Here is a 15,000-nt window from a genome sequence, read left to right as displayed (position 1 = left end):
TGCTTTTACGACCCACTTCCTGAGGTCACCTGAGATTTCTCTCAGCATGACTGACCTGTATGGGTTCACCTGGGTAATACTAAAGTGATGAGGTTATGTCTCTGTTTCAGTCAGTGATGCACAATTTCTTCGCTAAACCTCTCTCATTTCATTTGGTCCATTTCAGTGGTTAGTTCAGCTACCAATTTATCCTATTTGACTGCTTGTTTTAAGCAATGCAGCTCAGGATTCAACTTAATTATGCCCCTACACAAATTGACCAACAATTGTTTTTAAATTTAGTTTTGACTACACAATTGATTAAAAAAAATTAAAAAAGACAATGCATTGAAATGCTAAACCCACACCTGTTATTTCATATAAAATGTAATGGTTCAGATTGAACAACAAAATAAGGTTAAAACAATTGGAAAATCCAAAGCTTCAAAACGTGCTGCCCTCCACGCTATGGACGCGGTGCCGATCACCGGGCTCTAAAGGAACTTCCCAGAGACCGCCGGACAGAAGAGCCATGCACCCCTGCTGCTCCCACAAGGATCGCGCTGTTAAATGCGCGGTCATTGACAAACAAAACTTTTATTTTGAGGGAGTTTTTCCTTTCCAACAACTTTCCTCTGCCTGACGGAGACCTGGATTGTCGCCGGTGAGTCCGCCAGTATGATTGAATTGCTACCGCCTGGCTGTGTATACTTGGACGCACCGAGGACGTTGGGCCGAGGTGGAGGAACGGCGACTATTTAAAAAAAACTTTTTAAATGTTAACGATGTCTATTTACTACATCGATTAGCAGCTTTGAAGCCACTTTCCTTGAAGTCGGCCAAACTGACACTGCTGTGCTGTGTCATTTACCGACCGTCAAAATACAATTAGGACTTTCTAACCAACTTTGCAAATCTTCTTGCCGAAATCATGCTGAAATGTGACCATATCCTCTTTATGGGGGACTTTAATATTCATGTGTGCTGTCCTGAAAACCCGTTGGCTAAGACCTTTTTAAGCTTTATTGACTCATTTAATCTAGTGCAATGTGTGTCTGGTCCCACACATGAAAAAGGTAATTCTTTAGAACTGGCTCTTGTTTATGGTCTCCCGTTGTCAAACCTAAAAATAGTGGACAATGTAATATCTGATCATATAGCTGTTTGCTTTGATGTCAGTTTTCACCCTGCTGCTGCTGTTGTTAAAACTGCCGCTCATGTGTCAAGATGCAGAATTCTTAACCCTCTCACTGCTGGTCAGTTTTGTGATGCCTTTGATGGGCCTTGTATCCCCACTTCAAACGCAGAGGAACTTATCTCGTGGTTCCACTCACGCTGCCTCAATATACTGGATTCAGTAGCTCCATTCAAAACCGTGCGGTCAAAAGTCAGACCAGAGCCCTGGTTCAATGAAAAAACACGTGCATCCAAAAGGGAATGCCGCAAAGCTGAACGCAAGTGGAAAAAAGTAAAGTTGCACGTCTCTCATCAAATCTTGAAAGATTGTTGGGGCTGTTACCAGAACACCGTAAAAGAGGCAAAAAAATAACATCTGTCAAATATTTTTCAGGCAAACTGTCATAATCCACATGTACTATTCAAATCTATTGACTCAGTACTCAAACATCTTCAGCCTACCTGCACAAATTCTTCCCCTGAAATGTGCAATAGTTTCCTTCAGTTTTTCATTGATAAGATTGCCAAAGCTAGAGCTCTCACCACCAACATCACCTCTGACCCCTCCGTTCAGGTTCCTTGCTCGGTGGTGCTAAATTATTTTGAAGCCATTTCCTTGAGCTCTTCAGAAGATGTAATTCGCCAGATTAGACCATATGATTCCATATGATTCTGTTCCCGCTCATTTCTTCAAAGAGGTTTTCCCGAGTATTGGTAAATCGTTTTTGGCTATTATCAACAGTAGCCTGTCTTCTGGCGTAGTCCCCAAACAATTTAAACATGCTGTGGTGCAACCACTGCTGAAGAAACCCGGATTAGATCAATGTGTGCTGGCAAATTTTAGGCCGATTTCTAAGATGCCTTTCATCATTTTGGAAAAAGTGGTACACATGCAACTAAACACTTTCTTGGATGAAAATAGCATCTTGGAGGTTTTCCAGTCAGGTTTTAAGACAATGCATAGCACGGAGTCAGCCCTGTTACGAGTTTTTAATGATATCCTCCTGGCAAATGGCACTGGAGACTATGTATGTCTCGTTCTGATAGATCTGACTGCAGCGTTTAATATAGTGGATCACAGTATTCTGTTGGTTCGTTTACAGCACCAGGTGGCCCTTCTCATCCTGTTGACTTGGTCCTTTGGCGCACTTAAGCCAACAGTCTCAAACTTGGGTGTTAAAATGGACAGTGAGTTTAAACTGGACCGTAAAGGGTTAGGGTTTTTTCATCCAGGCAGCTGGCTAAAGTAAAGACTCTCCTATCTCAGCAGCACTTAGAAACGGTAATCCATGCCTTTGTTACATCTTGGCTTGATTATTGTAATGCACTGTATCTTGGAATCAGCCAGTCCTCCCTCATGCGTCTCCAGCTGGTCCAAAATGCTGCTGCTTGTCTCCTAACTGGTGCCCAAAAGAGGGAGCATATAACCCCTATCCTGGCTTCTCTTCACTGGCTGTCAGTTTAATTTAGGCTACGTTCACACTGCAGGCAAATGCGACCCAGATCTGATTTTTTTTGCCCTGTATCTGACTTTTTTATGGCGGTCTGAACGGCTCAATTCCGATTTTTTCATTTCTGACCTGGGTCACTATCATATGTGGTCCTAGATTGGATATGTATCCGACTTTTTGCAGTGCCACCGCTATCTGAACGTCCAGGTCACATATATCCGACCTTGACATCATCGAAAGTCCAATATGCGCTCCGCGGCGTCGGCGCGGGCGGGGCATTAAAGCTGGATCTATGCTTGACGCATCGGCGAGGTCCGCACGGGAGACGTACATGAATCGGCAAAGTTGTTTCGAGTAACAGTTGTGGCTTTATTGACTTAACTTTAATCCCACTTAAAACACGAAGCATAAAATTGACATTTGTGGTGATATTACTAATTTAGCCACGCAGACGACTCATTTATTAATTACGTGACGTCATCGCTAGGGGAGGGGAAAAAAAGGAGAGGTCCCCATGAGATGAGGAGCTTGAACAGACTCACCTCATTTTCACAAAATATTATTTCTACCTCCTCCCACGTCACTCCTCTGTAGCTCGGCCTATGAGATGGTAAAAATATAAGCCCCGACGACGGACTTATAAAAGTCCGTGGCCCTGACACGCTGGACCATACTTTTTAATTAATTCATTCACAAATGAAGCTTACAGAAAATTTAAACAACAACTGGGACACTGGACCATACGCATTTACTTCCGCAAACAGCATTGTGAGCGACATTGTATCTTCTTCTGCGCATGCAGGTCACTTTGGGGACGCATAACGTTCACATAGCAGACAGACTATGTCAGATATAAAAAGGTAATAAACGCTTACTCAAACAAATCGGATACAAAAATGAAGACCTGCAGTGAGAACGTAGCATTAGAGTCCATTTTAAGATTATTTTACTTATTTTTAAATCTCTAAATGGTCTTGCCCGCACCTTACCTCGCTGAGCTCTTGCACCACTATGCACCTGCCCTGTGCCTCAGGTCAGCAGACCAGACATAACTGGAGGTACCAAGGACAAAGCGGAAGCTTAAAGGGGATCGAGCCATTACAGTTGCCGGTCTCTCCCTTTAGAACGACCTTTCGCAAAATATCAGGCAATCTCCCTCTCCATATACTTTTAAAACACGTCTTAAAACCTATGTATATTCTTTGGCTTTTGGCTCACCACGAGACTTAGCATTGCCTCAAGTGCTTTGTGGTGTCTCTGTATTGTGTGTTAAGAATTTGATGTTTATTTTATTTATTCACTTACATACTTCTTAATAATTTATTGATGTAAACTTTATTTACTTGTAATGTTTGCTTTGTTGTTCTTGTTTTACTTATCTTTACTGCATGACTGATTTATGTTCCATGTACAGCACTTTGTATACAGCAATGCTAGTTTTAAAGTGCTTTATAAATAAAGTTGAGTTATTTAGCCTTTTATACTGTAATGGCATTTGTGCCGGGGGGCGAGTGAAATGATGTAATGCGTGCAGTATGTATCCACATTAGTTGTCATTAATATGATTTGTTGCATGAGGCTTTTTTAAGATAGGTTATCAATGAGAGAAGACGGGCGTTTAAAATGTTTCAGTTAATTCGCGTGCTTTAAAATGTTTCCGTTAATTCGCGTGCTTTAAAATGTTTCAGTTCATTCGCGTGCTTTCTGCCCCGCGTGCTTGAGTAATCGGAGCAAGTCTGGAGCAAAACAAACAGTAATGTAACCCAACATCCAGCATACATGGCGTTTGAGGAATCGAAATGCACCACAAAGCTGCGTGTGTCACTGTTTTCCCATAACTCCAGAATGTGCGGACTGCGTACGGTATGTACAGACTTGACGTGGCGGTGCATAAAGTTTCACGTTCAGTTTATTTTCTATAAATACCACCTTTGGCACAGAAATGTTCATACGTAGAGTTTTGGCCTCATTTTGTTCGTATGTGTGCTTTATAAATGAGGCCCCAGAACAAGTATTCGTGATGATGGTGAAAATAAGGAGCATAGAGCAGAAAGGGATGGATGGATGGATGGATACCTTTGAACATGGCATGTATCTGTCCACCCAGGGTTCGTCTTGTTCCTTATGGCAAGAGTGTTTCTGTAGGTATATTGTACGAGGGTCTGAGCTGCCGGTGTCTCCTTTCTTCTTGCGAGGCCTCATCGATTCAATTTGGGAGGCCAAAACCTGGCTCCTTTTCTTTCGAGAATTAAATAGGTTCTGTGCAGTCAAATCAATGAAAGCTGGATCTACCCAAAGGTTTGTCTGCAAGAAAGATCACATTTCAAAAAAATTTCATTACGGCAGTTATACAAGTTGTTTACATAGTAACAAAACACACACACACACACTCAAAAGGTGTAAAACCATAAGTACGGGCTATACAAACCCAATCCCAATGAGGTTGGAACGCAGTGTTAAATGCAAATAAAAACAGAATACAATGATTTGCAAATCATGTTCAACCTATAATTAACTGAATACACTACAAAGACATTATATTTAATATTCAAACTAATAAACTTCATTGTTTTTAGCAAATAATCATTAACTTAGAGTTTTATGGCTGAAACACGTTCCTAAAAAGCTGGCACAGGTGACAAAAAAAGACTAAGAAAGTTGAGGAATGCTCATCAAACACATGTTTGGAACATCCCACAGGTGAACAGGCTACTTGGGAACAGGTGGGTGCCATGATTGGGGATAAAACGAGCTTCCCTGAATTGCACAATTATTCTCAAAAAGATGGGCCAAAGTGTACTTCTTCGTGAACAAGCACGTGTGAAAATAGTCGAACAGTTTAACGACAATGTTCCTCAACCTACATGAGTAAGGAACTCAGGGATTTTATCATCCACAGCCCATAGTATCATCACTAGTTTCAGAGAATCTGGAGAAATTGCTGCATGTAAATGGCAAGGCCGAAAACCAACATTGTGTGCCTGTGACCTTCGATCCCTCAGGTGGCACTGCATCAAAAACCGACATCAATGTGTAAGGATACCATAGGCTCAGGAACACTTCAGATATTTATGAACAACACCCAGAAACGCCACCGGCTTCTCTTAGCCTGAACTTATCTAAGATGGGCTGATGCAAAGTGGAAAAGAGTTCTGTGGTCTGACGAGCCCACATCTCAAATTGTTCTGGGAAAAAGTGGACATTGTGTCCTCCAAGCCAAAGAACTATCCGGAATGGCTCAAAAGCCATCATCTGTGATGGTATGGGGCTGTGTTAGTGTCATTGGCACATCTGTGAAAGCACCATTAATACTGAACGCTGCATACCGGTTTTGGAGAACCTTTGCTGCCATTCAAGCAACGTCTTTTTCATAGACGCCCCTGCTTTATTCAACAAGGCAATGCCAAACCACATTCTGCACGTGTTACAACAGCGTGGCTTCGTAGTAAAATCGTGCGGGTACTGGACTGGCCTTCCTGCAGTCCACACCTGTCTTCTATTGAAAACGTGTGGCGCATTATGAAGCATAAAATATGACAACAGAGACCCCGGACTGTTGAACAGCTGAAGCTGTACATCAAGCAACAATGGGAAATAATTCAACAATTAACTGTCCTCAATTCTCAAGCGTTTATTGAATGTTGTTTAACAAAACAAAAAAAAAAAGCAATGTAACATATTGGTAAACATGACCCTGTCTCAGCTTTTTTGGAATGTGCTAAGTTAATGATTATTTGCTAAAAACAATAAAGTTGAGCAGTTTGCACATTAAATATTTTGTCTTTGTATCGTATTAACTTAAAGTTTGAGCATGATTTGCAAATCATTGTATTCTGTTTTAATTTATAATTAACACAACTCCCAACTTCATTGGCATTGGGTTTGTATAAGTATTTGTGGTTATGTTTAAATGGGCCAAAATCATTTGTATTTATTTATCACACACAGTACATTTACTTGTTATTTTAAACACTATCACAAAGTAAAATAGAGGAACCATAATAGATGGCCAAACCAAGCCATCTGGAGCCAGCACCTCAACTCAGTTGAGCTTGGTGGTCAATGCGATTAGGACTCTAGTCACCTGCACAATCGAGGAGTTTAAATGGTCAAAACGTCCATTAATAGCATATTGCATTCAAATTTATTACATCTTCTACGAAACAGGGATTTTCAAACTCACTCTGTTTGAAGCAACATTCTCTTCCAGTGACATTGAGGGAACCAAGTCCTGCGTGACAGAAAGCAGAACAGTCTGAACAATAACATTTTTCAGCATTTGCCTTCATCGTGTTACACTCCACATTCCCCATAGTTTACGCTGGTTACATTTCACACAGCATATCACCTTATGTCAAAGTAATTTAAGAATAAACTTACCAAATTCGACCACCTTTCGTCACACCCACATATTATGTAATGAAATTCGTCAATGAAAAAGAAGGTAGTATTTCAAACAATTATTATTGCGATAACGCGTGGGACTCAGCCTTTTTAAACTCTGTTGACGGAGATTGCCGTAAATTTCACGACGGTTAACGTAAACTGGGATAACACATCCATTTACGGCAGCGTAAGCAAGACAACCCCTGGCGTCATTTTTTCAGGTCTGTATATTAAATACTAACCTCAAATATTTAAGACAATATTTCAAAGACCGTAGCATGTATTTTATTATTATTATTTTTATTATAGTTTTTTTCCCAGGTTGTTGTCAATTGGACACGTGTTGGGCGCTAGCCAGCAATGAAAATGAGACAACCAAACATCCTGATAACAGGTATTAAAGCCTCTCCGCTAATTAGTTGTGTGTCTTTTGTGGCTTTGTTTAAGACTGTTAACTCTTCGATCTCTTTCATCACAAAAAGTTTGTTTCTACCTTATTAATTTTTGTTGTAGTCAGCAGTACAACATGGATTGGTTTCATCGGAATCAGCTATTGCTTTTTTGTGAAAACATCGATTTAACATCGATTTAATGGCAACAGAGGGCTGAACGATGGAAAATAATTTAATTGCGTTTATGTATTATACTAATCTGTAAATCAGTAAGAAATTAAACTAACTAAAGTTCAAATTACAACAATAATGCGATCAAATCTTTACCCCTTCAACATTTCCAACATTTTATGTTGCATGAAATATGTCATGTAAACTAGTGAACTGCATTCAAACACTGAACTTATCGCTAAATACAATATACATAGCGTATGTAAAAATAAAATAAAAATAAAACTTGGCTATCTCCAATCAGTAAAATCGCACATGCTAAAGTGTAGGGAAAGTAAAGTTATAGCTGCTTAATATGACGTAACATTTTCGATTTCAAAACTAGAAGCATGCTTTACAAGCGGCTGTGTGGCGCCTAATTGATTAAATGACGACTAGTAATGACAAGCAATAATGGCTTTGTCCATCTTTATTTTCATTAATGAAATCAACTACACAACATTTGGCCACATGCAGACCTATTTATCCTCAAAATATAGGACAACTCAACAGGGCGCTTCCATTTTCAAACAATTCGAGCAGAGAATGTTTTGATTGGGCGGCACGGTGGGTGACTGGTTAGCACGTCCGCCTCCCAGTGCATAGGACGTGAGATCGAGTCCGGGCTTCGGCCTTCCTGTGTGGAGTTTGCATGTTCTCCCCGTGCTTGCGTGGGTTTTCTCCGGGTACTCCGGTTTCCTCCTCCCACATTCCAAAGACATGCCTGGCAGGTTAATTGAACACTCCAAATTGTCCATAGGTGTGTTTGTGGGTGTGGATGGTTGTTGTTTGTTTCTATGTGCCCTGCGATTGGCTGGCAACCAGTTCAGGGTGTACCCCGCCTACTGCCCGCAGCCAGCTGGGATAAAATGAATACACAAATTAATTTAAAAAATATTAAAAACCTGATATTTTTCACACTTTGCAAAAGGTTGAGAACCTCAGTAATCATGTTGTATGTTACTAAATTATGTTACACACAATTATTTTCAGTTTGCCACAGTTTAATGCTACAACAACATTAGCAACAGCAGCAAATGTACCTTAGAGACATCTCGGGATGTACTTTCTGTAGATGTCTCTTCAAATGTATCGTATTCATTCCACAAATGAGCGTTTCACATTCTTAACACTTGATCTTTTTTTTTTCTTTATTATTGAATGTGAGTACAAATCTTCTCGTCTTTTTTCTTTCAGCCGTGGACATCATCTCGCACTTTCAGTATAGTAATTATAGTAATTATTAAGTGCTATCCCTTTTTTCCTTGTAGGGACACCTGGTGTTGGCAAAACAACTTTGGGGAAGGAGCTAGCTCAGCGGACTGGCCTTGCCTATGTTAGCATAGGTGAGCTGGCTCAGGAAGGTAAAAAATTACTTATTTTGACATCAAATGGCGTTCAGAGAGGATGATTTGATGGGTTTTGTAACGGGGCGGCATGGCTTAGTGCTAGAGTGGTCGTCTCCCATCCGTGAGTTTGTGGGTTCGATTCTCAGTCCTGGTGACCTCGTCAAATTGTCCATGAGAAAGACACTGAACCCCGATTTGCTCCTAGTGAACCTGGCAGCAGCCGACCACAGGTGTGTGAATGGGTGGCTTTGTAAAGCGCTTTGGACACTATAGCTAAAAAAGCGCTATATAATTAGTAGTCCATTCCATTTAAAAAAAGACAGCATTCTTGATTCATGCTTTTAGTCACAGCTTGCATTGTTTTACACATTCATATAAATTGTGTAGGATATTATATCGATATAAGGTTGTATTATTGTTTACATACTTTCTTTTTGCAGGAGATCTTTATGATGGCTATGATGAAGACTACCAGTGCCCTATTTTGGATGAAGACAGAGTGAGCCATGCATGAATTCTCTTTAACTTACAGCAGATCACCAACCAGTACCATTTCTCTTGATTAAATGTATGATACACAGGGTTTCCCACACCATGTTAATACTTGGGCGGGCCACCCAAGTAAACTGGCCACCACCCAAGTAGATTTCAAGAAAATTTAATAAAAAAAAATTAACGTGTCGCGATCAGATATATCGCATGTAACATTAGTTCACTGTCACTCACTTGTGGATCATGAGGTTAGATGAGACTCAAGTAGCAGGACTGTGAACACCCCGCCCCCAGAGTCCACCCACCTGAGTCCATCGACCCAAGTAGATTTCAAATCTGTGGGAAATATATTGCCCTCTACTTGTGTTATGTGATTGAGTTGGTTCTTATAAATCAGGGATGGGCAACTTAAATGATGGGGCCACAATTTTCGCCAGATGTATGACAAAGATGCAGTTTTAAATAATCCTCCCCCATCCATCTGACTGTTCCACCTGCCCGTCTCAGCAGCATGGTCATGGGGAGCAGAGCGTCTGAAATTCTGAATGCCCTGCTGGCAGGGAGTTACAAAGCTGGGACCTGACCTCCGCAATCCACTCCGTTTTACCACTTTCAAATCTAAAATACATGGATTGAGAAGGACCGTGTGTACTCACCGCGATCAACAGAAGTAATCCTGCTTCACTCAGTGCTCAGTCTGTGCATTTTTTCAATGCTTTGCATTATCAATTATTCGCTGCAAGTGCTGAAGCACACGCCAAAGGGTGGGCACTTCCATCATTCATCAATTCCAGTCAATGATGATGCCCACCTCTGCAAGTGTTTTTTTTTCTTCTTCTAAAAGTAGCTCAGGGTGAAAAAAAGGTTGTAGACCCCAAAGCAACAATAATACATCTTCAAATGTTGCGCTGTATTCGTATTTGTATGTATTTTAACGGTTAAATGCTACGATTCTTTGATCCTGCAGGTGGTGGATGAGCTGGAAGAGAAGATGACACATGGAGGTGTGATTGTAGACTATCATGGCTGTGACCTCTTCCCTGAACGCTGGTTTCACATTGTCTTTGTCCTCAGAACAGACAATACTCGTCTGTACACACGGCTAGAAAGCAGGTACCCTTAAGCTTATTCCTCTGTGAACATTCACCGTGACAGCAGCCTAATATAGTATGTTCCAAAAAAAAAACATTCTTTACAGAATTACTTCGTAAATTAATTGAAATAGCATTTCAACCTGAAAATGTTAAAAAAATAAAGATTGAAGGCTATTAATGTGACAAACGCTTTGATCATTCACATCATCCTTGAAAATTTTGTATTTTCTAAAATCCGCCGTGTTTTCATGTAATTTGATAAGAGAAAAGAGAAACAATGCTGCCATCTGCTAGCCATAGTTGGTGGGTGTTTATTATATTTCAACCCCATTCACATAAGATGTTGCGCTGCCGATTGAGGAGGGAAAAACGTAGTTGACGTTATTGGCGGTACTCGGTGGGCGTGTCCTTAACGTCAATTAATGTTTTTGAAGGGAAAAAAGTTAACTCTTACTGCCAAACGTTATGCAAAAAGACAAACCCCTACAATGCCAGTTACTTGCATCTATCCTGAAACTGGATGTCTCACTCTGTAACATAACCTTTCGTCTCCCTTTAAATGTGATACTTGACAGGGGCTACACAGAAAAGAAGCTGCGAGACAATGTGGAGTGTGAAATCTTTCAGAGCATCTATGAGGAGGCAATTGAGGCCTACAAAGCAGAGATTGTCCACCAGCTACACAGCAACACTCCTGAGGACCTGGAAAGCAACTTGGAGCAGATAGTGCAGTGGACTAAGCAGTGGATAAAAGACCACAATTAAAAAAAAGTGCCAATTGAAAGACTGGCTGTGCGAAAAAATATGTTTGAACAAAATTGTTTGAATTCATTTTCAATCTGTACCTATTTTTTATCAGTACTGCCATCGTGAAAACTATTCACTTAAAATATTTACACCACAAGAATCAGAATCAATGTGTGTCAATATGGAAGCACCACATCAGATAACGATTGTAAGAGTGCAAACATGGGGAGAGATTTGTCTCACAATTATTTACACAAATATATTTGTGATTTTCACGTCTTTGTTCAAATCTACAAACTTATCCGTGATTTTCATATTTTACATAGATGTACATATTCACAATTTCAGATTCACAATATAGCCCGGATTTTCACGTTTGTTAATGTTGTATATGCATTTATCAAGACTTAACAATGTGTAAATGTGAGTTGTCTAATGTGCGTTTGTGGATCGGTGGGTAGGTGCATTTATTTTTTAGACAAACATGCTGTTTCTTTATTTTCATACACACAAGGTCCTCACATCCCTGCCTCAGGTATTAACTTGACATTATTACGTTATAATGATTGTGTCAAAGGATTTTTGCCAACAATATTTACTGGCCGTTTATTTGGTGGGAGGTTGTGTTAATTTTTCTTCATGTTTATTGAAGAATTACTTCTATCCACTTTTCACATTCAGAGAAGACGCAGTGGCGGTAGTACTGCCGCGGCCTCTCGGCTACTAGGACGAAAGGGGCGAGGCAGCAACACGGGTAGAGGCGGGGTTTTTACTGAACCTGGCGTCTTCCGGATTAGAAAAATAGAGAGCAAAAAACTTTGTATTTCATAAGAAATTACATCACCATGGTGTTAAACGTAAGATTTAATCCTATATATATATATATATATATACATACATACACACACACATACACAGTGCTCAGTGTAAAGGAGTACACCCCCTTTGAAAAGTAACATTTTAAACAATATCTCAACACAAAAACAATTTCCAAAATGTTGGCAAGACCAAGTTTAATATACATCTGGTTAACTTGTAACATGGAAGTAAGGTTAATAGTAAACAATTGATTACACATTTTTCAGTTTTACTCAAATAGGGGTGATGCAAAAATGAGTACACCCTCCCAAAAATGTTTAATCACAGCACCAAGTCTTCTAGGCATTGAATGAACAAGCTATCAACATTTTGTTGCATCAATCTTTTTCCATTCTTCAAGAATGGCCTCTTTTAGAGACTGGATGCTGGATGGAGAGTGATGCTCAACTTTTCTCTTTAGAATTCCCCATAGGTGTTCAATTGGGTTCGGATCAAAATAATTATTGAGATTTATCCAACTAAAGAATTTTTTAGGCATTTTTTTCTCTGCGATTTAGTACAGGTTTTTTGGTTGGAGATGCAGAGCTGGCTTAGGTCCAAACAAATTGAGTTGTTTGGTAAAAATACAAATTTGTCATTGTGTTGCTAATATTAGGGAAATATTTTATACACAAATGTAGATTTTTTCAAAACAAAACCCTGTTGCAATCGGTTGAATGACTTATTTTAGTGGTACAAATCTTAGAATTTTGTGAAGACTAAGAAAGCCATGGAATGGCCTCATGTTTAATGCCCTTTTTTTCTTTTTCTGTCATTTAATTTTACTTTATTGTTATTCATGCTGCATGGCTCTTTATAGTGATGGGAAAATGAAGCTTCATGAAGCACTTGTAATATTTTTTGACGCCTCTAGATGCCACTCTTGGTTGAAAGATGCAGTGGAAATGTAATCAATTTCCTTTGCACTAGCCTTTATATTTAAACCAAGAGCACCATCTAGGGGAGTCGAAAAATATCACAAGTACTTCATGAAGCTTCGTTTTCCCATCACTAGTTCTTTATACGAAGATGTTTGACTTGGTTTGAATTGTCAAATGCCTATATTGTTTGTAATTGTATGTTTGTTCAATAAAAAAAGGGTGCCCACTTCCTCGTTACTTTTTTTAAAAAAAATTATATCTTCCTCTTACTACAAAACAAGTTAATGGAATAAGAAAGTGAAGTCAGCATCTCACATGACGTCTAACGATTCTCTGTATGAGGTGAGAGATAACTAAAGCAATCCTAACCACATAAACGAAGGCTATAAGAAGCAAAAATCGCCTGGCAGTGGATAACGGACCAGGAGCCTTCTCTGACGCATTCCTCCCCTGCCAAGTGTGGCGCTCCAGATGGGCTATGAGGGTCTGGTGCCTGGACCGAGGCTTCGATGTGCCCGGCCTGCCCTTGCGCATTCCCTCCGCTAAGTCTGGAGGTCCCAGCGCGCTACTGGGTGCTACGGACCCCGCCACTACCACGATGCCGCATAGAAACAAACGACTGACAATTTTGCTCACTCGCCCAGTACTTCGATCTCATCCAAAGTGGAGCTGTGTAATTTTGCGTCTGACACCAAGCAGGTGAGCAGTACACCCGCTGTAAACAATGGTGAGAGTTGCTTGAGGTATGTGTGTGAGTGACGTGTGTAGCGCAATGACGTAAAACTCCATTCACAACTGTCACACGCAAACGCGGAGCCAAATAAATACGCAAATCTCCACTTTGGCCGAGTTTTTGAAACCTGGCTTTTTAATGAAAAAAAATCTCCAGGAACATGTACATGACAGGACAAAATGCAGAAAAATATCTTCCATTTCCAAAAAAACCCAGCTATGTGTAGACAGGGCCTCAGTAAACCTCGGGCAGGCCAACGTGGCCCCAGGCCACAGTTAATGTAGAACCATGTTGCGATTCAGTCCATTGACCTTACATCACAGTGGCACATTGAATTCTCAGAACTGCCAATGGTGCATAGACTAAGTGGCAATACTGTATGATTATTTTTTTTTATATAGCAAATATTATCTGACATTTACACACAAACCTACGACGGAGTATAAGGGCCACGTATATATATATATATATATAAAAAAAATTTAGAGGGTGGAGGCAATATTCAGAGAAAAAAACCCTCAAATTTGCGAGTTTGTAAAGTGGCAAATTTGCGACAGAAAAAACTCAGAAACTTACGAGAAATACACATAGCGTACTACTCGGATGTTTGTGCTAATAGTATTCGGTCGGTTTTCAAATAAGGAAATAGTAATGGCTTTAGCAGAGATTAACCATTTGATGTTAAGCATTCGCCCTTTAAAGCGTTGGGTACAGCCAGCGACAGAAGACGCCTCACTTTGCAAAGATCCACACCCTAGGGATCAAACATTGAAGTTAATTTAGTGAAATGTATATTTACTTGTACATGTATGTTTCCTGAATAATTATTTACACATTCATACATTTTGATTTATTTTTTTTGTACAAGTAGCTAATTTGATGTATCGAATCTGCTACTCTCCGTCATTCACTTGCATTTACCTATAGTATGCTTGCTTCTGATTGGTTAGTGTTAATCAGCTGACGGGATCAAAAAGTGTTGTCGCTCTAGCTGCCGTGTAAAGTTTCAATTAAGAATGAATCCGTCTCCATTCTGCCTTTTCATTTTATAAAGAGTGTCCCAATAACCACTAACGAATCCTCGCATTTGTCGCTAGTTTCTGAGTTTTTTTTCCTTGCAAATTTGCCAATTTATAAATTTGCAAATTTATGAGTTTTTTCTCTCCAAAATTTGCCACTTTGTAAAGTGGCAAATTTGAAACTTTATGAAGTCAAAGAGTTTTTTTCTCAGAATATTGCCCCAACCCTGTAA

General features: G+C 39.9%; 3 protein-coding genes across 6 annotated transcripts in view; 1 reads left to right on the top strand and 2 right to left on the bottom strand.

Moving 5' to 3' along the window:
• rad17 (RAD17 checkpoint clamp loader component) overlaps positions 1-7,130 on the bottom strand; it is a 54,642-nt gene extending 47,512 nt beyond the window's left edge. For 2 of the 3 annotated variants that reach the window (XM_086075174.1, XM_086075175.1), the window contains exons 1-3: positions 6,987-7,130; positions 6,790-6,837; positions 4,683-4,910 (exon numbers count right to left, since the gene is read on the bottom strand). In XM_086075174.1, coding sequence (XP_085931300.1) covers positions 4,683-4,910; positions 6,790-6,822 — 261 coding nt within the window. In that variant the 5' untranslated portion in view covers positions 6,823-6,837; positions 6,987-7,130. Of the gene's footprint in view, positions 1-4,682; positions 4,911-6,642; positions 6,691-6,789; positions 6,838-6,986 lie in introns of all 3 variants that reach the window. The other variant, XM_086075177.1, reaches the window with a different exon arrangement.
• ak6 (adenylate kinase 6) lies at positions 7,105-13,241 on the top strand. Of its 2 annotated transcripts, none has more exons than XM_086075179.1 (6): positions 7,105-7,213; positions 7,302-7,386; positions 8,866-8,958; positions 9,384-9,442; positions 10,403-10,548; positions 11,105-13,241. In XM_086075179.1, exons 2-6 carry the CDS (start codon positions 7,353-7,355, stop codon positions 11,292-11,294), a joined length of 522 nt encoding a protein of 173 aa, XP_085931305.1. In that variant the 5' UTR covers positions 7,105-7,213; positions 7,302-7,352; the 3' UTR covers positions 11,295-13,241. The 2 variants fall into 2 exon arrangements, with proteins under 2 accessions (XP_085931305.1, XP_085931306.1); XM_086075180.1 differs by having other exon boundaries at positions 7,133-7,213; positions 7,314-7,386.
• Positions 13,242-13,850: 609 nt separating this feature from the next.
• Positions 13,851-15,000, bottom strand: part of LOC147174812 (Golgi phosphoprotein 3) — a 16,836-nt gene continuing 15,686 nt past the window's right edge. Inside the window, exon 4 of the mRNA XM_086075178.1 lies at positions 13,851-15,000. This exon is cut by the window's right edge and continues 764 nt beyond it. The gene's annotated coding sequence lies outside the window, so the exon portion shown is untranslated.

Source organism: Leptonotus elevatus, chromosome 5 (genome assembly GCF_054856555.1).
Source record: "Leptonotus elevatus isolate MCC_2025b chromosome 5, RoL_Lele_1.0, whole genome shotgun sequence".
Lineage (NCBI taxonomy): Eukaryota > Metazoa > Chordata > Actinopteri > Syngnathiformes > Syngnathidae > Leptonotus > Leptonotus elevatus.
This window is presented reverse-complemented; position numbering and strand designations above follow the sequence as displayed.